The 19,495-nt window shown below is 42.4% G+C and overlaps 1 protein-coding gene across 1 annotated transcript; it reads right to left on the bottom strand.

Annotated features, from left to right (window-relative positions):
• Positions 1-873: 873 nt before the first annotated feature.
• LOC133363318 (meiosis inhibitor protein 1-like) lies at positions 874-18,169 on the bottom strand. The gene is made up of 8 exons (XM_061582723.1): positions 18,131-18,169; positions 14,883-14,964; positions 13,483-13,673; positions 4,847-4,928; positions 3,646-3,752; positions 1,867-1,998; positions 1,717-1,756; positions 874-1,022 (listed from the first exon to the last, which is right to left on the bottom strand). Exons 1-8 carry the CDS (start codon positions 18,167-18,169, stop codon positions 874-876), a joined length of 822 nt encoding a protein of 273 aa, XP_061438707.1.
• Positions 18,170-19,495: the final 1,326 nt, after the last annotated feature.

Genomic DNA, 19,495 nt, shown 5'->3' with positions numbered 1-19,495 from the left:
TATAACTGATATTTAATGAGCATTCATTCATTCTGATTTGTTTGCAGGGCATTATATTTATTATTTATTTATTATTATTATTTGATTTATATCCTGCCCTTCTTCCCGACAGGAGCCCAGGGCAGCAATGACAATGAGCATTCATTGTGCATTTATCCTGGTTTGCTTCCAGGTTATTACATGCCTACCTGTCAGTCAGTCATTTATCCCACGTTTTTCAGTGCATTTCCCTGTCACTTTCCAAACTGCAAAAACTCTGTTATTGTTTTTAAGTGGATTTGTTGTGCTATGGCAATAGAACCTATTAAACTGCCTCACCTGTGTAAATCAAAAGTTCCAGTATGCACTTGAATCACTCCCATACAATAATGTCAAGCACCCTGAGTGTGTTCAGATACAGCCCCTTCCTGTCCAGTCAGCAATGCTTCTCTTTCAACAAAAAAAGGACATTCCATAAAATGCCACAAGGTGTTTCTGCCTGTTCAATGGAATCATTACTAGCATGATCAGTGCTTTGTCTGCACAGTCTGTTCCTAACACTGAAAAATATTAATGGCACAATGAAGAAGGTAAATAGAAAGCCTTAAGATGCCTTCAAAATTGCCCTTTTCAGAACAGGTGTATAGTCTTGAATTAAAATCTGTATGATCCAGTTATGTACTTTCTACTTGATTTAGGACATACGTTATTACTGTAAACCAGGAACCCTTATATCTAATGTTGACTTCTTTACATCCTATTGTCTCAGCTCAAGTGATGAAAAGGCCAAAAACACAACATAATTTTTTTAAGAAGTCATACTTTCCCCGGTGGATGTCACAAAATAGCAGGTCTAGCCTCAACCTCAGACCCACCCAGATGGCAGCCTATATCTTACTCCAGTAACTCCAAGCGCACCCTGCCAAAGGATACACCATGCCTTGATGGGTCCACTGACTCCTGTTTGTTGATGGGAGGCTCTCCAGCAAGGTTTGAACAGATGCTGCTTGGGTTGAATTCACCTGACATTTTCCACTTTGAAGCTTACATTGAAATTATAGGAGTTATAGAAATAATTAACAGGTTTGTTTCTTCATACCACTATTTCCTTCACTGCCTACAATAGCAATAAAACCCAGAGGCATATCCAAATGTCAGTTTTCCATGTTGGCTTAATGCTATAGGACTAAACCAGAGGTACAAAAGGTACATGGAAAGAACGCCTCAGTGAATTAAGAAAAAGGTAAGTAGGTAAAATCCAACATTAGTCAGATTCAGAGGAGACCAATTTAAATTAATGGACTTAAGTTACCAAATTCTCTGGAACCTGCTGCTTGGAGCAAGTGGCTCATGTTAGAACCATTTCAAAATTACCAAGCAGGTATTCTAATTTATTTATGAATTATTGTATTTTATTTAAAATATTTATGATTACATTCATACTAAACATCCTAGGGCAATTTAAAATACCAAGTAAGAACAATACAATAAAACAAATGCAAATAAAACCTCTTAAAAACTGGTAAAAACAGAATAAACTACACAGTAAAACTATCCGTGTTTAAAGGATGTATAAAAATAGTTATTCCACATGAATCAAAGAGCCAAGAGAAAATCAAGGAGACAAGAATGCAACAACAAAATTTGTTATCAAGGATGTTTGATCATTTCACAGTACAGCTCTCACAGAAAATGACCTGAAGGGACAAAATGAGTTCCATAGTAGTTGGACCGTACCTTCAGACAATTTTCTCTGAGAGGTGTACTGTGAAATGACCTTACAGAAACAAAACAAAAACTAACAAAAAGCAGAAGCTGGAGAACCACCATTCTTATATCACTTTCAATGACTGCTGATTGTTATTAGATCATCTCCAAAGTGCTCACCTGAAGAAGAAAGGAGCGAAGAGCACTGACTGTGACATCAGAAAGTTCTGGCAATTTAGTATTTGCTGCTTCTTCAAGTATGTGGCTAATTTCACTTTGAGAAATAACTCCGATGCTCTCATACCTTATAAACTTTTTAAAAATAGTAATTAAAGTTAATTTTAATTCCTCAGGGCAGGGAGTTCTGTTATTCACCTTTCCTCAGGCTAAGGGCACACAATGGCTCTGAATGCATCATCATGACACAGCCTCCCCATTTTAGGAGGAACTTGCTGATCCAGAGGGTCTATGTCAGGGATGGAGATCCTCAGATGTTGTTGGACTCTCATCAGCCTCAGCCAGCACAAAAAATGGTCAGGGATGATGGAGCAACATCTGGAGGCCCACAGGCTCCTCAATCCTGGTCTAAGGGAGAAGGCTTTTTATTTTTATTTTCCCTCCTGCTCACATGCCTCTCGAAGTATATAGTTCTGTCTTCTCCCTTTCCTTTCACACTTAACTTGTATTTTATTCCCACCCCCAAACTGCCATTTTCTTCTGTCCCTCTGACCTGCTCCTTTTACATTCACTTTGTTCTTCTGTAACAGTTTCCCTTTCTTATCCCCTTCCTCTCTATTTCCAGTTTATTATTAATTTTTTTAAAAATATGGACCTTTTCCTCTCTCATTCTAATTTCCTTCGGTGCCCTTTCTGGCACTTTCCCTTCAGCAGTGTTTCTTAACCTTTTTGGGTCACAGACCTCTTTGAGAATCTGATGAGAGCAATGGACCCCCTCCCTAGAAAAATGCACATAAACACATACATACAAAATTTTGAATGAGATTTATTTTATTGCACTAGAATTTTATTATTTTTTTTGCATCTAGGTCACAGACCTCCTGAAGCCCATCCACTGACCTCCTAGGGAGTCCATGGACTACAGGTTAATAACCCCCTGCCTTAGAGGGAAGAAAAGAAGCTTCACTGCTTGGCAGGAGACTGGGCAAGATGAAAGGAGGACTAGGATGTGCAGATGGGAATGTTTGTGAACTGTGTGAAGTGGAGGGGCCAATAAGGCTCAGTAGCAGTCTCAAGGTCTCTTCTTTTCCTTCTCAGTCCATCCGTCTCTTTCATCCCCCACCTTTCTGTTTTCTCTCCTCCTTCCAGGACCAACCCAATATTTTTGCTGCCCAAGGTGAAAGATAACATGCCACCCCACCCCCCGTTCGATTACTGAAGCTGACTAGATTGGCAATTTAATCCAGCTTCAGTACATTTAATGGTGTTTCCTCCACAGCCTCTCCAGAGTGCAGGCTAGTTACAGTATGCAGGCACAGGACAGACTACATGGCACACAACATTTAACACACACCCTCCAATATTCATGCTTAAAAAGGACTCTCACCTGTATATACACATACACCCCCTGAAGCTGCTATTGTCTTGATGGAGCAGAAGACAAGCACTAAAGAGACTGGGAGGAGGGGAGGGATTTTGATCAAGAATATAATACTGGGTAAAGGGACAAATACACTCTCTGCAGTATCACAGCTCAGATAAAGAAAATCAGAGCTCCCCACAGCCACAACTGCATTTAAGTGGTTTGTTTCGGTTTAAAGTTGGTTGATCCAATTACATCCATGTCTGTTTTGGCCTTAACAAACACCACTGTGTACACACAAATGTGGCCTGTATGTTGCCCATTCTTGCTGTAAACAACATAAACACCTGCAGATATACTGTGTACTGTAATGACATGATCAGATTTTCAGGATAACCATTTATAGCCCCTGTACTCACCAAAGCAAAAAGTCTCAGAATTTCTGGGTGAAGAAATGAATTTTCACCACCATCCAAAAGTGTGATCAGCAGGAATTTATTCCATGGTTGTGAGGCAATATGGCATGCTAGAAATAGAGAAAGCAATCACAGACAGCTTTAAAAACAGAACTGATTAGAAAAGGTCCTAGCTAAAAATACCAACCAGAGACCACGTGAAAATAGCTGAGGGTCTCAGTACCATTTAATGATTTTTCTGCTTGTTGTAGCAATTGTTCTAGAACCTGTACGATTTTTAATTGTATTTTTATTGTTTCCTTTATTTCTTATATATTGTATTTTATTATATTACAATTTAAATTCTATAGAATTCAAACAGTAAAATATAAAAAATAAAAGCAGCAATAAAATACAGTTAAAATCAATATGAATATTTAATGCAATGGACGTGCCATCTTTCGTCTTCAACCACAAATCCATGGACCACTGGTTCGGAACCCGTTACAAACTATGTAGAGGGCTGCAAAATCTATTTTCCATTTCCTCACATACCAAATAGTCTGAGTGAAGCCTGATTAAAACATATCACTTTGGATCTGACCCAGATTGCAGTATAGGCAGGAGACTTTTGTGATGTTTTCTTGGGAACTGAATGAGACCCCTAGTTTTTTTTTAAATGATCGGAAGGTAAGAACAAGGTAAGAAAAACACGTAGAGAGGGGGAAACAGTGAACAAAGGGACAGAATCCAGAAAAGAAGGAGAAAACACTATCCCTCAGTGAGGATAAAAGTAAGATATGCTCTGAGCTGAGACAGGAAACGAAACTGAGTCTCAGCAGGAAGGGAGGGGCGAAATATCTGCTGAAGCATTTCCTGTCTCTGAGTTGTATGGGGAGCTACACTACCCACTTGGAGACTGTCATCCATGAGAGAAACTTAAATGTTGCTTTTCCTTCATGCTGCCCTGGGCTCCTTTTGGGAGGAAGTGTGGGATATAAGCTTAAATAAAATAATAACAACAACAACAACAATAATAATGGAGATTTTCAGCCACCAACCATGCTGACATAAGGCAAGGGGCACTCTGGGAAATGAGGGGCCAGCTCCTTCCCTAATAAAATTCTTTCCTACTACTGATGCAGATACTGTGCTCATTGTTACAGATAATCCCAGCCAAGCAAAAGAATATAGTGAATGCATATAAGGATACTGAAAGAGGTACCAATACTCTGATTCTTCAGGTACAGGTATTCCAACAAGACTTCAAGACAGCCAATAACAGTTTGCGATAGCAAAAAGTCCTTCTGCAGATATAAGAAAAAAGGGTGAGGACATGGATTATTGTCACAGAAATCCCACTTAAAAAGACTTCTTAGGTTACAACAGATGTGAAAGAGACTTCACTTATTTCCCCCCAAGTGTCAAAACAATGCAAAATGTTGCTCACTTTTAAGATTACATGATAGCAATAGGGAGCTATTGCTACTGAGGGACTTAAACTAAAGGACTTAAAGGACAACTGGATGTGGTCAACATCTTGACATTTATACGCAGTGCACACTGAAAATTACAAGAACCATCTGGAAGTCCCTCAGTAGTGAAATAATTCAGTTCTATAAACAAGGAAAGTGGGAGAAACTGTATTTGACTATGCATTCTCCTCAGAATATCTACAGCTGTGTTCATAAACACTATACATTTAAAGCATGACCTCCCCAAAGAATCCTGGGAATTGTAGCTCTGTGAGGGGTAAAGATACATTTGGTCTTACTGGAAAACGGTCTTCTCTGTGCATGTCAAGATGATCTCAGGTGGGTATCTAGCTCCACCTAGCGGTTGAAGGTAGAAAGAGCACTGTTCGATTTTTCTCTCCCTGGCTACTTGCAACAGTTATTTGATGCCAAGCCAACTAGACGAGTAAATGTACATAACAGCAACCAAAGAGATCAGAAAAACAGAACAGCACTTACATACTCTCTGCTAATAAGAGAAACCGGAATCAATGTTGGCAGTCCAGCACTCCATAAGGAGTGGCCCTGAGATCATCTTGACATGCACAGAGAAAACTGTTTCACGGTTAAGACCAAATGTCTCTTCTGTGCATGGAAAGATGATCTCAGGTGGGACATACCAAAGCTGACCCATGTAGGGTGGGAAATTAGCTGGGCTGTACTACACTAATGTCCTGGGAGAACGTGCTGTAGCACTCTCCTCCTGAAGGCAGCTTCAGCTGAAGCATAAGTATCTATTTTGTAATGCTTGATAAATGTGTTAGGACTAGCCCATGTTGCTACTCTGCAGATCTTCTGAAGAGAAGCACTGAGGGAGAAAGCAGATGACGTTGCTGCCGCCCTGGTGGAATTTGCCACTATTATGGCCGGCTGAATCAAATTCAAGGAAGCATATACTAAGGTGATACATGCTTTAATCCACCTGGCTACAGTTGAGGTGGAAACCTTCCCTAACGAAGCTGGATGGGGAAAAAAACAGGCTATCTGCTTGGCAGAAAGGCTTTGTTTTAGATATATACATTTTTAGGACCCTTTGCACATCCAGTGAGTGCCATGCCTTCGCTGTGGGATGGATCAGAGAAAGACAGAAAGAAGGTATCACAAGTTCCTGCTAACAGTGAAAGTTAGAAACCACTTTTGGACAAAACAAGGGAATACTGCAGAGAATGACCCTATTCCTATGAAAAAGACAGGAATGTTTATTAACAGACGGAGCATTCAACTCAAGACACTCTTCGAGCCGAGGTAATAGCTACAAGAACCAGAACTTTAAAGGAAAGCAGACAAAGACAGACCGTGCTGAGTGGCTCAAAGGGAGGTTTTTGGAGGGCAGTTAACACTTTGTGCAAGTCCCACATTGGATAGCGATGTTGGGTAGGCAGAGCAGATATTGTTGCTTCATTAAGTAATAGCTTAACGAAGGAATGGGATCCAAGCGGTTTCTCCAAAGATTTAGAAAGAATTGTAGACAGGGCTGAAGCCTGACGTCTCAAGGTCTTGGGTCTAAGCCCCAAGGACAGACCATCTCGCAGGAAAGCCAGGTTGTCATTGATGCCCGCTTTCCTAGGGCGTAGCTTCTTCTTCTGTGACCAAACAGAGAAAGCCTTCCATGTACTCTCATATATCCATATGGTAGAAGGATGCTGAGATGCCATCATGGTCTCCACCACTGGTGGAGAAATGCCATTCTTCAACTAACGCCGCCTCTCAACTTCCATATATGAAGAGCCAGCCACCCAGGATTGGGATGGTGGAGTCATCTTTGTGACAGAAGGTCTTTTCTGAGTGGAATTTCCCAAGGGGGTGTGACAGCCAAATCAAGGGAACCAGGGTCTCCATGGCCAAAATGGGCCCACCAGTAGAACTGTTGCCCTCTTGTCTTGGATCTTCTGAATAACCCTGGGAATTATTGGAACTGGAGGGAAGGCATACAGACATCTTGGGGGCCACGGAGACATTAGAGCATCTATCCTCTCCGCAGTTGGAATTGCATATCGGGAGAAGAACCTTTTTACCTGACAATTGAGGTGAGTGGCAAACAGATCCACTTTGACTATCCCAAAGCGGGCAGTAATCTCCTGAAAGGCCATTGGATGAAGCTTCCATTCTCCTTGACGGACCTGTTCCTGACTCAACCAGTCTGCCTATAATGTTGTCCTCTCCTCTCAGATATTCCACCAAGATCGAATCCAGATGAAGCTCCACCCACTGGAACAGATGTAGGACTTCCTGTTGGAGAAGAATCAAGCATGTGCCTCCTTGATTCATGTGTGCTTTGGCAGTTATGTTGTCTGTTCTGACAAGCACCACCCTCAACTGCCTCAACAGAGCAAAATGCTTCAACACTAGTCAAATCACTCGGAGCTCTAAAAGACTGATAGGAAGTAAGGACTCCTCTGTTGACCAAACCCCCTGGATCATCTGACCCTCACATATAGCTCCCCAGCCCGTCCGAAGTGATTAGTATTTGTAGTGCATCTCGAAAAGGGACACCCTTCTGTAAATTGAGCTCGTATACCCATCGTTAAAGGGACTGATGGACTGCTGAAGGCAGCACCAACGGCCAATGTCACCTGGCAGCTACATTGCTCTGAAATGGTAGCAAGGCCCACTGAAGAGGGCAAGAGTGGTATCGTGTCCAGGACATCGTCTGAAAGATTGAGACCATCAACCCCAGAGTCACTGCCAGCTGCATGAGATCTACAGACTGACAAGCAAGAATAGATAATATCACTGAGCATAACATGTCTATTCTGTCCTGTGTCATTGCTACAATTCCCAGCTCTGAGTCTATTGTGGCTCCCAGGTGAACAATGCAATGAGATGGTGACAACTGGCTCTTGGAGTGGTTGATTAGGAAACCATGATCTTTCAGGCAGGCTACACTGACATGAAGATCGTCCCATGACTGCTGTAGCAATGGGGAACAAATTAAAAAATAATCTATATAAGGATACACATGAACCCCTTGCATTCTGAGGTACGCCACCAGGGTAACCACAATCTTTGTGAATAACTTGAGGGCAGACAACAGACTGAAGGGCATGGCCCTGTATTGGAAGTGCTCTTCCCCCACAGTGAACCTGAGGTAACGTCTGTGAGTTTGAAAGATAGGAACATGCAGATAAGCCTCCTTTAAATCGATGGTCAGGAAATCCCCCTGTCTCAGGGCCTCCTTGATCATCATTAAGGTTTCCATGTAAAACTTGCTGTAAGATACATACTCGTTTAGACCTTTCAGGTTGAGTACTACACTGAATGAACTGTCTTACTTCATGACTGTAGAGAAGATTGAATCATTTCCAGAAATCCTCTCCCTTAGAGGCACTGGTTCTATAGCTGCAATTTACAACAAATGCAAGATTGCTTCCTGAATCCTTGCTCATTTGTCTGGAGATATGGGGAAGGGTACAAATCTCAGTGGCGGGGGATGTGAACTCCAGACAAAGTCCATGTCACAGGGTCTGCAGGGCCCATCAATCCGATGGCGTCTCCCTCCAGCGATAGGAGAACCACTGAAGATGACCTCCCACTGGTGTGGTGCTGGCATCAGAACTGGTGTTTAATTCCTTGAGATTAACAGCCGAACCCAAACTTGCTGGAGAAGTGCTGCTGGCCCTTACCCGGGTTGCGTTGCCTATTCCAGAAGGGGTGGTTGGACCAACCATCCTTTGTTCTCCCAGATTGTCTGGAACCTTGAAAGGACTGGACCATTTGGTAAGGGTGAAAGGGTCTATGAAAGGATCTTCTATCCTCTTTTTTCCAGGTAGAAGACATTGACTTTTTTTCTTTTGACTCCTGCCAGAGCAGCATCTCCTAACAACTTGCCCCCTACTTAGGGCTCAGAAGCCAAACTGGAGCGAGCAGTAGGATCAGCCTCCCAGTGATGCAACCATAGGGTTCTCCTAGTAAAACCCCCAGCCACCAATGACCTTACAGAAAATTGCATGATATCCATGGCTGCATCTGCCATGAAAGTAACAGCATGGAAAACTTTTAGTAGAGACTTTCGGACTCTAGCTGTGTCCTGCTGTGGGCCATACATTAAATGTTCTAATCAGAGAAGGGATGCCTGTGCAAATACAGACGAGGCTGCTGCCGCCAGGATTGATAATACTTCATGAAGTATTTGGAGGCCCTGATCCACCTTGCCCTCTGTTGGATCCTTAAGATGGGCATCCGAGTCCTTTGGGTTCAAGGACGGGTTTAGTAAGCTCACTATAGGGGCATCCTCTAGAGGAACTTTTAGTTGATCCATAATGCGCTGCTCCAGCATATAGTATTTATTTGCTGCAGGTACTGACTTCTTGAATTGCAATGGAACTTCAAACTCGGATATGATCACCTTAAGTAGTAATGAAGGAAGTTTAAGGACCCTTGACTTGGGCTTTGGGTCCAGACACACTGCCACTACCCTAGATGCTGAGGGGGCTGGAGAATCCTCTGGAGGATTCAAACTCAACACTTCCATAGCCTTGCATAGTAGGGGAAGGAAGGGAGCCTCTTGAAAAATCCTGTTAGCAAAGATATCTTAGGACTCTGAGTCTCCACTCCACTCCTCTTCATCCAGAACAATCAACTCATTGTCCGGATCTACTGTCTGGTCTTCCGACAAATAAGCATGTCTGCCGTGGATGATAGAGTGGGGATCCAGTATGTGCAGTTAGGTGGCACCCATGTGCTGGATGAAGAGAGAGTTAAGTCCCAGTGCTGAGTCTGTTGTACCCTGGGTAGAACTGGGACCAAAGCACCAGCAACACCAGTGCCCTCCTGGATGTGAGGCAGGCGTGCAGACATAATCCCATTAGGATCAGCTTGTTGCAGAGGGATCCCTTTTTTTTTTTTTCAATAATTTTTATTCAGATTTTCATAAAACATACAAGACAAAATCATAAAACATTCAAAGACAAAAAACAAAATCAAAAATAGTTAAACAAAAAGAAAAAAAGAAAAGAAAAAACAAAAATAAAAAATAAAGAGTAAAATATTGACTTCCCATTTGTCAAAGATCAAATCAGTTATAAGTCTATAATATATAACAATCCTGTCTCTTAAGTCATATTATAAAATCACTTTCCTCCAGTAGTTATCTTACTTAATCATCAAATCTCATAAACATTACTTTATTCTTTCCACAAAAAGTCAAAGAGAGGTTTCAATTCTTTAAGAAATATATCTATCAATTTTTTTTTCCAGATAAGCATATCGATTAATCCATCTCATTACTAATTATGATAATCTTATTGTCATAACCATAGTCAAAATAAACATTTCAATTAATCCATCACATCAGAATCTGTTAGGTTCAATAATTTCAGTAGCCATTGTTCTATTATCTCTATTAGTTCCATTTTCCATCTTCCATCTTCAGTAGTCTTGTTAAGTCCAGTAATTTCAATATCCAATCTTCCATTATCAGTATTCCATAATAATCTTGCTGTCAAAGCCATAGTCATATAGTAAGAGTCTGATGGGAATTACCTCTATCCCAAATATTTTCTTGCCATCCATTCTGAATAGGTTGCTGAAATACTGCTGTAAAATCATATCTCTGTTCTTTTTTTCAAAATACACTGGGTCATCTCTTAAAAGTTTTTCCATTGTCACATGGCTGCAGTTAATTCCATAGATTTTCTCTATATTGGGCTCCATCACATCATTCCAGTCCAGAAGATTATCCATGCCATTGATAACTTTATCTCTAGAATCTTCATTCATTTCTTCAGAGATAACATTGAGTTCCAAACAATAGATTTTATTTCTAAAGTCCATAGACTCCAAATCTTGTTCCTGTTCCACGTTGGTTCCAATCTCCGGGATCTCCTCTCTCACAGGGACCCCTATTCCAGTCTCCAGGGTCTCCTCTCTCACAGGGACCCCTGTTCCAATCTCCGGGGTCTCCTCTCTCACAGGGACCCCTTCCAGGGTCACCTCTCTCACAGGGACCCTTATATCTTTAATCTCCTGCTTCATTTTACTCAATTCAATTTTCATTATCTCAATCTCATCCATTATTTTCTGAAACATAGTTATTTCCAGATTTTCAGCCACTTTCTTAATTGCCATTTTAAAAGAAAAATATAGGAAAACCACTTCTTATTTCAGCAACAATTGGGTTAATACTCCAAACTTGGTGACATCACAGTATAAACAGAGCAGACAGCCTTATCTCTCCAATAGTTAAGTAAACAAAATGCAGTTCCCAGGATCGAAACAATTAATGGCAATCGTCAAGAAACAGATTCGTCAAAATAAAATAGACCAAAAAGAGAGTAGTCTCAAAACAGTATAATATTTTTCAAAATAAAAATCTGGAATAGAAATCCCTCTTCTGTGTATATCTTTAGAATGCAAATCCAGGACAGCTTTTTGCAACAAAAACAGAGATAAGCTATTAATTAGTGCGTAGCAGAGAGAAGTTATGGCTCCCCAGTGAGATGTCAAAAACTGATCAATCTGGCAAATCTCTTTTAAACAGCAACAATTTAAGTCAAGTAAAAGAAAAATATAGAAAGAAGGGTGCTTGCCTGTTAGTGCGTTCTCTCTTAGAAGATAAGATGAACGTTCGCTTTAACAGATAGAGCTTGCTGTTGAAAATCCGTCCCACCTTCGTCGGCTGGACCTCGTCCCATAAATTAATGAGATCTGGTCGTCCCAACAAAAATAGGCTTTGAGGTTAATCTCTTCGTTTCTCCCTACCCGGGAGAAGTTTAATCAGTCAAAAAAAAAAGAAAAAACTGACTGATATATCTGAATAAGCTTCTTTTGAGGCAGGAGCCCGTCTCAAAAGCAGGCACAGGCTAAGTCACCCTTCCCGGAAGTGTTGCAGAGGGATCCCTTGAGGAGCTCCATAAGGCAATGAAGAGGACAACGACAGGTCTCTGGCTAGGTTCATCAAAAGTGTCCCTCAGCTGTTCTTTCAGTTGCTGCAGCATCTCTGCTGAAAACTGTAATTGTACAGGCTGTGCATAGCAGCAAGCAGACTGGGTTCCAATCGTTGTAGGGGTGACAGATTGGCCACTCCCCCCCGCGGGTGCAATCTGTGTTGAATGTGCCACCCGCATCTCCCGAAGGGGTGGATGGGGCATGGGAGTATCCTGAAACCCCAAAAAGTCCTCAGGAGAAGACCTTGCAGAAAAAATGGTATCTAGTCACAGCAGATTGTCCCCCTTCCTCATCAGACAGAGGCTCCTGGTCTCTCTGATATCTACATGAGATGCTGTGAGACTCTTCTGTTACAGCACCTCCCCTAGCGCCATCTTCCTCAACACTGTCCCATTCCCACCTATTTCTTCCTGAGGCAGAAGTTGAGGAGGAATCTGAGTTGCGGGGACGCGAGGGGATGGAACACACACACCCCGAAGCCACCCTGCCCACCATTAGAAACACCTTGGCAACCTTCTGCCTGCTGGTGGAGGGGTGGGCTACTGCTGCTTCTATTGCTGGATTAAACAAAATGGTGGCAGACGCCGTTTGACAGACTGAGGTGGGCGGCAATGGCACTGATGCTGGATCAGGCCTTGGCGGTGGCAGAAGTGGCTTGTATTTCTTGGCAGGAACTACTGATTTACTGGTCGCCTTCCCCATGGGTGAGAAGCCAGCTTTGCAGGGCTTATTGGGACAGGAGGCAGGTGGTACAAGCACCTGGGTGCAGCCCAAGCACTTTAGCTGAGTTTGCGGTGCCTGGTGAGGCAGAGACACTGAGGCCGCTCTGGAGATATGGGGGGCAATGAAGGTGACTACTTGCAGGTATACTTCCTGCCCCGCCAGAGGAGAGGGGAATCCATTTTTGTTTGTTTAGAATTACACTGGACACACACAGGGAAAAAACCAACACTTAGAGCAGCCTTTTTCAACCAGTGTGCCTCCAGATGTTGTTGGACCACAACTCCCATCAGCCTCAGCCAGCATTGCCAATGGTCAGAAAAGATGGGAGTTGTGGTCCAACAACATCTGGAGGCACACTGGTTGGGAAAGGCTGACTTAGAGGTAAAGCCAACACTCGGAAACATAGAAAGAAAGGAATACAGGCCTGCACCAAAGCTAAGCAGAGAGCGAATCAACTGTCTCTGGTGAAGGCAGAAAGAGTACTGTTGCAAGTTGCCAGAGAGAGCGAGACGTCCCTGCAAAATTGAACAGCGCTCTTTCTGCCTTCAGCCACTAGGTGGAGCTAGTTACCAACCTAAGATCATATTTCCACGCAAAGGAGAACTACTGTTTCTAGGATTCTTTGGGGGAAATCATGCACTTTAAATGTATGGTGCATAAGCAGCCTATGTGTTTGAAATAGTTCACCAATGTTGCTGATAACAACCTGGTTCCAATTATTTATTATCAATAGACCTACCTGGACTAGCAGGTTCTGTAGACAGATAACCAAGGACAGTACATGCTGCTTGGCTAATGGATATAAGTAGGCATCCTCTTTTGATTGTGGCAATTCATTCCCATGTCCATGTGTGAGCTGGACAACAAATTTTACAAAGGAGGAGCAGAGGTTCTGCCTAAAGAAGGCTCTCAGGAACTGAAGGATGCTAACTGTGCATAAAACCACCTATTAGTACAAAGGAAGTCTCTTCATCCCACACTTTATAATACCATTAGCAACCACGATTCACTATTCTGATACCATCCTGAATGTGAATGCCAATGTTTTTTTAAAAAACTGATGACCTGACTTATTTTCTTGAATAGTGCTGCACAAACCTTACAGAGGCAACTAAACCCATATGACAGCATCAGTATTGTTCATTTCAGGTATGTTTACTTTATATAACTTGATTTATAAGGTGAAAAATATACATCAGAAAAGGACATCATATTCATTTTAACGGTTGGCCTAGAGTTCTCAGAAAATCAAAGTTCATGTATTAAAGTTTGCAAGCTCCCATCGTCGCTTATATAGTAACCTATAGTGTATTCAAATGAATGGTCTTGGGGCACTTGATGATGTAGCATTGTTGAAGTGGGTGTACATTTGATCAGTGCTTGATAGACACTACTGAGAACCCCATAAAAGCAGTCTGAGCTGTTATAAAAGGAACAGCAGGACCTGGGGGGGGGGTTAGGGTTAAAGCCTTTTTTGCTTAACAATATACAGTAGGGCCCCGTTTTTCGGCATTCCGTTAATACGGCGGCTCCAGCACGCGATCAGCTGTAGTGCAGGGAGCTGGCACGCTATAGCTGATTGCTGTCAGCTGTAGCACGTGATCAGCTGGAGTGCGGGGAGCTCTAGCTGCCGCGCTCCAGCTGATAGCGATCAGCTATAGCGTGCGGGCTCCCCGTGCTCCAGCTGATCACACACTCCAGCTGATCACTGTCAGCTGGAGTGTGGCAGCTAGAGCTCCCCATGCTTCAGCTGATTGCGCACTACAGCTGATCGCTATTAGCTGGAGTGCAGCAGCTGGAATACAGTAGGGCCCCACTTTCTGGCGGTTTTCACTTTTAGGTGGGGGCCTGGAACATAACCTGCCGTATGAGTGGGGCCCTACTGTACCTTTTTAAAAGCTTCAAATCACTTTCATATGGGAATTGAGCAACTTCTGCATGTACATAAGATGTCCTGATCCAGCACGCATAAATGAAGTGAGAAACCACAAGTGGTTGAAGCTTCCCAATGATTTATAAATTTTGTTGGATTTGTTCATTTTCTTAACAAAAGTGACTCCAATTTTTGTAACATGTGAAGCAGCCTTTATTGCCCCTTGCAGTGCTCTTTCAGCTGATGTTGGCAAAGTTGTAACTTACCAAAGAACAATATAGGTTTCTTCCTCTTGAAGGCAAGTGAACTGAAGATCTGGTTCACATCCAGGCAGATTATATGATGAACCTTTCAAAAATGAATTGGAGAATGTTTGGCAGGGGGGACGGCGTGAAAAAAGCAATCATATTTCTATAGAGACCACCAAGAGGGACCACTGTATTTTCTTTGCCCAGCTGTTTCTTTACCATTGGATCTGCAGCTGATTTAATTTATTCCCAGTATTATTTATTTATTTATTTATTTATTTATTTATTTATTTATGAGCTCTCATGACTTCTGAGGGATTACAGGCAGAATGGGGGAATATAGGCAGTCACCTATGCAAATTTGCTTTTGATACATCCTCATTATTAACACCCTACTAAAATGAATAGAGTCACTCATTCTCTAAACTGCTGTTTCCCAATCAGAGGATTAGAAAATGGCACAACAGTAGCTCACATTCTTGAGCATCAGATGCATCCTTCTATCTATTCTGAACATGTTGCGCTTACCAAACCTGATGGAATGTCAAAGAACAACAGACTATCAGGAATTATCCTAATTCACACTTTTAAAACTAAAGGTCAAATTTCCCAGGGACCACTGAATACATGATCGGCACAGTGACTTTGAATCACCTGTTTCTAAGCCACTCATGATATGGTTCGTCTTATTTACATATACTATCTATACAGCAAATGGAATCAAGCGATTTGGGACATGAAATGCTAGTTTTGTTCCTGAAATATCCCTGGGCTAGGGGATGACATGCTATGCCAGTGTTCATTATTAAGCAGAGATATGAACAAGCCTTTTTCTGTATACCAGCCCTTTCACAGCATCATCAAATCAAAACTGCACAGATGTCCTGCTTGTGGGTATTATTTATTATTATTTGTTTAAAATATTTCTATCCCACCCTTCTACCCTGTAATAGGGCACTCAGGGCAGCTTACAATATAATCACACAGATACATAATAAAATTGTAAACAATAAAAAACACAAAAACATTAAAGTAAATTAAAATACATAAAATACAATAAATTACATAAAATACAATATAAATATACATACATACACACACACACACATATATATATGGGAGTGGTACTAAAGGGACTAAAAAGTAAAAATTGAAATAAAATGCATAAAAAAACAGGCTCTCCCATCAGTCCCTCCCTAAGGCTCTCCGGAACAAGATGGTTTTCAAAAGTCTCCAGAAAACCAACAGGGAGGGAGCAGAGAGGGCTTCTTTGGGCAGGGTATTCCAGAGTTTGGGGGCCACAGCTGAAAAGGCTCTCTCCCACATGCCTGTCAGTCTAACATCTTTCATTCCAGGCACACAGAGGAGATCAGAGGCAGATGATCTTAAATCCCGGGCAGATACATATGGTTGTAAACGGTCCCTCGGGTACACTGGTCCAAGGCCGTTTAGGGCTTTAAAGGTCAAAACCAGCCCTTTGAATTGGGTCCAGAAACAAATTGGGAGCCAGTGAAGTCAATAAAGCACAGGGGTGATATGTTCCCTGCGTCATGTACCAGTTAACATTCTGGCTGCTGCATTTTGAACCAACTGTAATTTCCAAACCGTTTTCAAAGACAGCCCCACACAGAGTGTGTTACAGTAGTAAAGCCTTGATGTCACCAATGCATGTGTCACTGTGGCCAAGTCAACTGCTTCCAGGAATAGACGCAGCTGGTAGACCAGTTTGAGTTGGCCAAATGCACTCCTGGCTACCACAGCCACCTGATATTCTAGCAGCAGGGCAGGATACAGGAGGACTCCCAAACTGTGGACCTGCTCCTTCAAGGGGAGTGCAACTCCATCCAGAATAGGTTGCAATCCTATCCCTGGTGCGGTTTTCCCCTTGACCAGCAACACTTCCGTCTGGATTAAGTTTCAGTATGTTAGCCCACATCCAGCCCTTCATAGCCTCCAGGCACCAGTTTAGGATGAGCACTCCCTCCCTGCAATCAGATGGTAGGGAGAGCTAGAGTTGAGTGTCATCAGCATATTAATGACATTGTACTCCAAATCTCCAGATGACCTCCCCCAGCGGTTTCATATAAATGTTAAAAAGCATGGGAGACAGAATGGAACCCTGTGGGACCACATAGGCCAACAGACAGGGGGTCAAGCAGTAGTCTCCCAGCAACACTTTCTGGGTCCTGACCATCAGGTAGGATCAGAGCCACTGTAAAACAGTGCCTCCCAATCCCATCCCAGCTAGACAGCCCAGAAGGATACCATGATCAATGGTATTGAAGGCCGCCAAGAGGTCCAGCAGCACCAACAGGGATGCACTCCCCCGTCTGATGCCCAGTGTAGGTCATCAAGCAGGGCGACCAAGGCAGTCTCTGTCCCATGACCAGGCCTGAAGCCTGATTGAAAAGGGTCTAGATAGTCCGATTCATCCAGGAAAACCTGGAGCTGAGCAGCCACCACCTTCTCAATCACCTTGCCAAAAAGGGGGAGATTAGAGACTGGGTGGAAGTTGTTAAAATCTGCAGGATCTAACAAAGGTTTCTTTACCAAGTGTCTTATCACAGCCTCCTTCAACAATGTAGGCATAGAACCTTCCCTTAGGGAGGTGTTAATCAAATATGCCAGCCAGCCAGCCACTCCCACTCTGGCAGATTTAACTAACCAGGATGGGCAAGGGTCAAGAGAACATGTAGTGGCCCTCATTTCTCCCAGAGTCCTGTCCACATCCTCAGGCTTTACAGGCTGCAAAGTATCCATAGAAAAATGACCAGTGGAAGCCTCGGGGACATCTGGCACAACTGTAATTAATGATGAGTCCAAGTCAGTCCAAATGCGAGCAATTTTATCTGCAAAGTGTCTCGCAAACATGTCACAATGAGCAACTGAGGGCTGAGAGTCTAATGTGGGGCAGAGCCCAAAAGACTCTGGACCCAAGTATCCCACAGGCATTCAACCGGCCACTGTGGGAAAAGAATGTTGGACTAGATAGGTTTTTTTGTCTGAACCAGTAGGACTCATCTTACGTTCTTGAGTTTCAAGTTAACCATAGTTTCATCTGAACCAGGAAACTATCGTTATTGGCTTCGAACAAACTACATCCCAAACCCCAATTTGAAGTTGGTTTAAGTCAGGCACGGGGAAGCTTTGGCCTTCCCGATATTGCTGAACTACAACTCCCATCAGTCCCAGCAAGAATGGCTAATGGCCAGGGATGATGGAGGTTGCAGTTCAGCAACATCTGCAGGGCCAAAGGTTGCCCACACCTGGTTTAGGACCTGGCTAGTTTCAAAGCCCATAACCATCGTTTTGGATGAAACAGCAAACTATTGTTATTTAAAGCCTTCCTGGTTTGATTGTTCACACTGCAGAGTGAAGGGGTTGCACGTGCAGGCAAAAGCCTCGTTCATAGCTCAGCTTAATAAACCTATATGATCTTTCACACTGGGCCTATGTGTCATTAATATGATAGATTTAGTAATGAGAAGTTAATAATGCTGAAACTTCAGCTAGATCATGCCCCTACTAAGAAATATTGTGAATTATGCCTATGAAGAAAAGCAAATGTTTTTATGCTGTTTGTACTTTCTTGTGTACACGTTTGCCAGTATTTCTAACCTCTGTATGGTAATTATGTTGTTGAGTCAAAAGAGAAGCAGTCAGCAGCCAAGCAGAGCAGAGAAGTGCTTCGCTGGATGAGGGCAAAGTAGGTTCAGAAGAACAAGCTGGCATCCAAGTGAGATGGAGAACTTTCTCAAGTAGCTCTAACAAAGGTGTATTGGACAATAACATCGCCACCACTGTAAAGGAGGAAAGGGTCCAACAAGCCATGTGAAACTGGTACAGCAGAAAGCCAGCAGCCACCAAATGCCAATGAGTAGCTACTGAAATCAAGGGGCAGTTTGTTTTTTCACGCCAAGGCTACCACAGCCCTGAGATTCTTGCCCTATCAAATTATCGTATCTTAACTACTTGCATGACACCTTTATTAACTAATCTAATATCCTGAATAATGTTGATCATATACAAATAGATTGATGACATACATAAATGTGATTGTCCTCCCCTTCTTTTGCACAAGCTAAGACGACATTTATAGTTTGTCTATACATAGTTACGCAGAAAAATCTAGTACTTCAGAATTTTTAATTATAGAGAAGGAACAAATGCCCCAAAGTTTCAGAAGACTGATGTTCAGTGCCCTTCCTTTTCCAATGTCCTGGAGATTTTCATCATGCAGTGAAAATTCAAAATGAAATTTGCACACCAGGCCTATTTTAAACCAAGTACCTAAATCAGATATAGGTATACGTGCAAAATGATCAAGTAGCAGAGCAGCCCAACCTACCATCAGGCCTCTCTGTAGCAGCTATAAATAGCATTTTCCTCTGTCACTGATAAGCTTAATATCTTTAACAGTCCTGATAGCATCTGTCTTTCAACATCTAGTTAAGTGTATTTCCTTTTACCCATCAAACTGAGATACTTAGGGTTGTTTCACACACTACAGCTTAATAAGTCACATATATACACACAGCTTACTTTGTCATATTTGAAGAGGCTACATACAAAGATTCACCATATACAAGGGAGCTGCAATTAGCCATAACTCCATGGCCTTTATGTAACAT

The sequence above is a fragment of the Rhineura floridana genome, chromosome 8, assembly GCF_030035675.1.
Source record: "Rhineura floridana isolate rRhiFlo1 chromosome 8, rRhiFlo1.hap2, whole genome shotgun sequence".
NCBI classification, from domain to species: Eukaryota; Metazoa; Chordata; class Lepidosauria; order Squamata; family Rhineuridae; genus Rhineura; species Rhineura floridana.
The sequence above is the reverse complement of the archived record's forward strand: the minus strand, read 5'-3'. Positions and strand labels throughout refer to the sequence as shown.

Coding starts and splice junctions, on each gene's coding strand:
- LOC133363318 (XM_061582723.1), bottom strand. CDS start 18,169: ATGGTTATGGGCTTTGAAACTAGCCAGGTCCTAAACCAG. Junction 13,674..14,882: donor GAAACCTATATTGTTCTTTG/GTAAGTTACAAC, acceptor TTTTATGCACAG/TTAGCATCCTTCAGTTCCTG. Junction 1,023..1,716: donor TCAGAGAAAATTGTCTGAAG/GTACGGTCCAAC, acceptor TTTCAATGTAAG/CTTCAAAGTGGAAAATGTCA.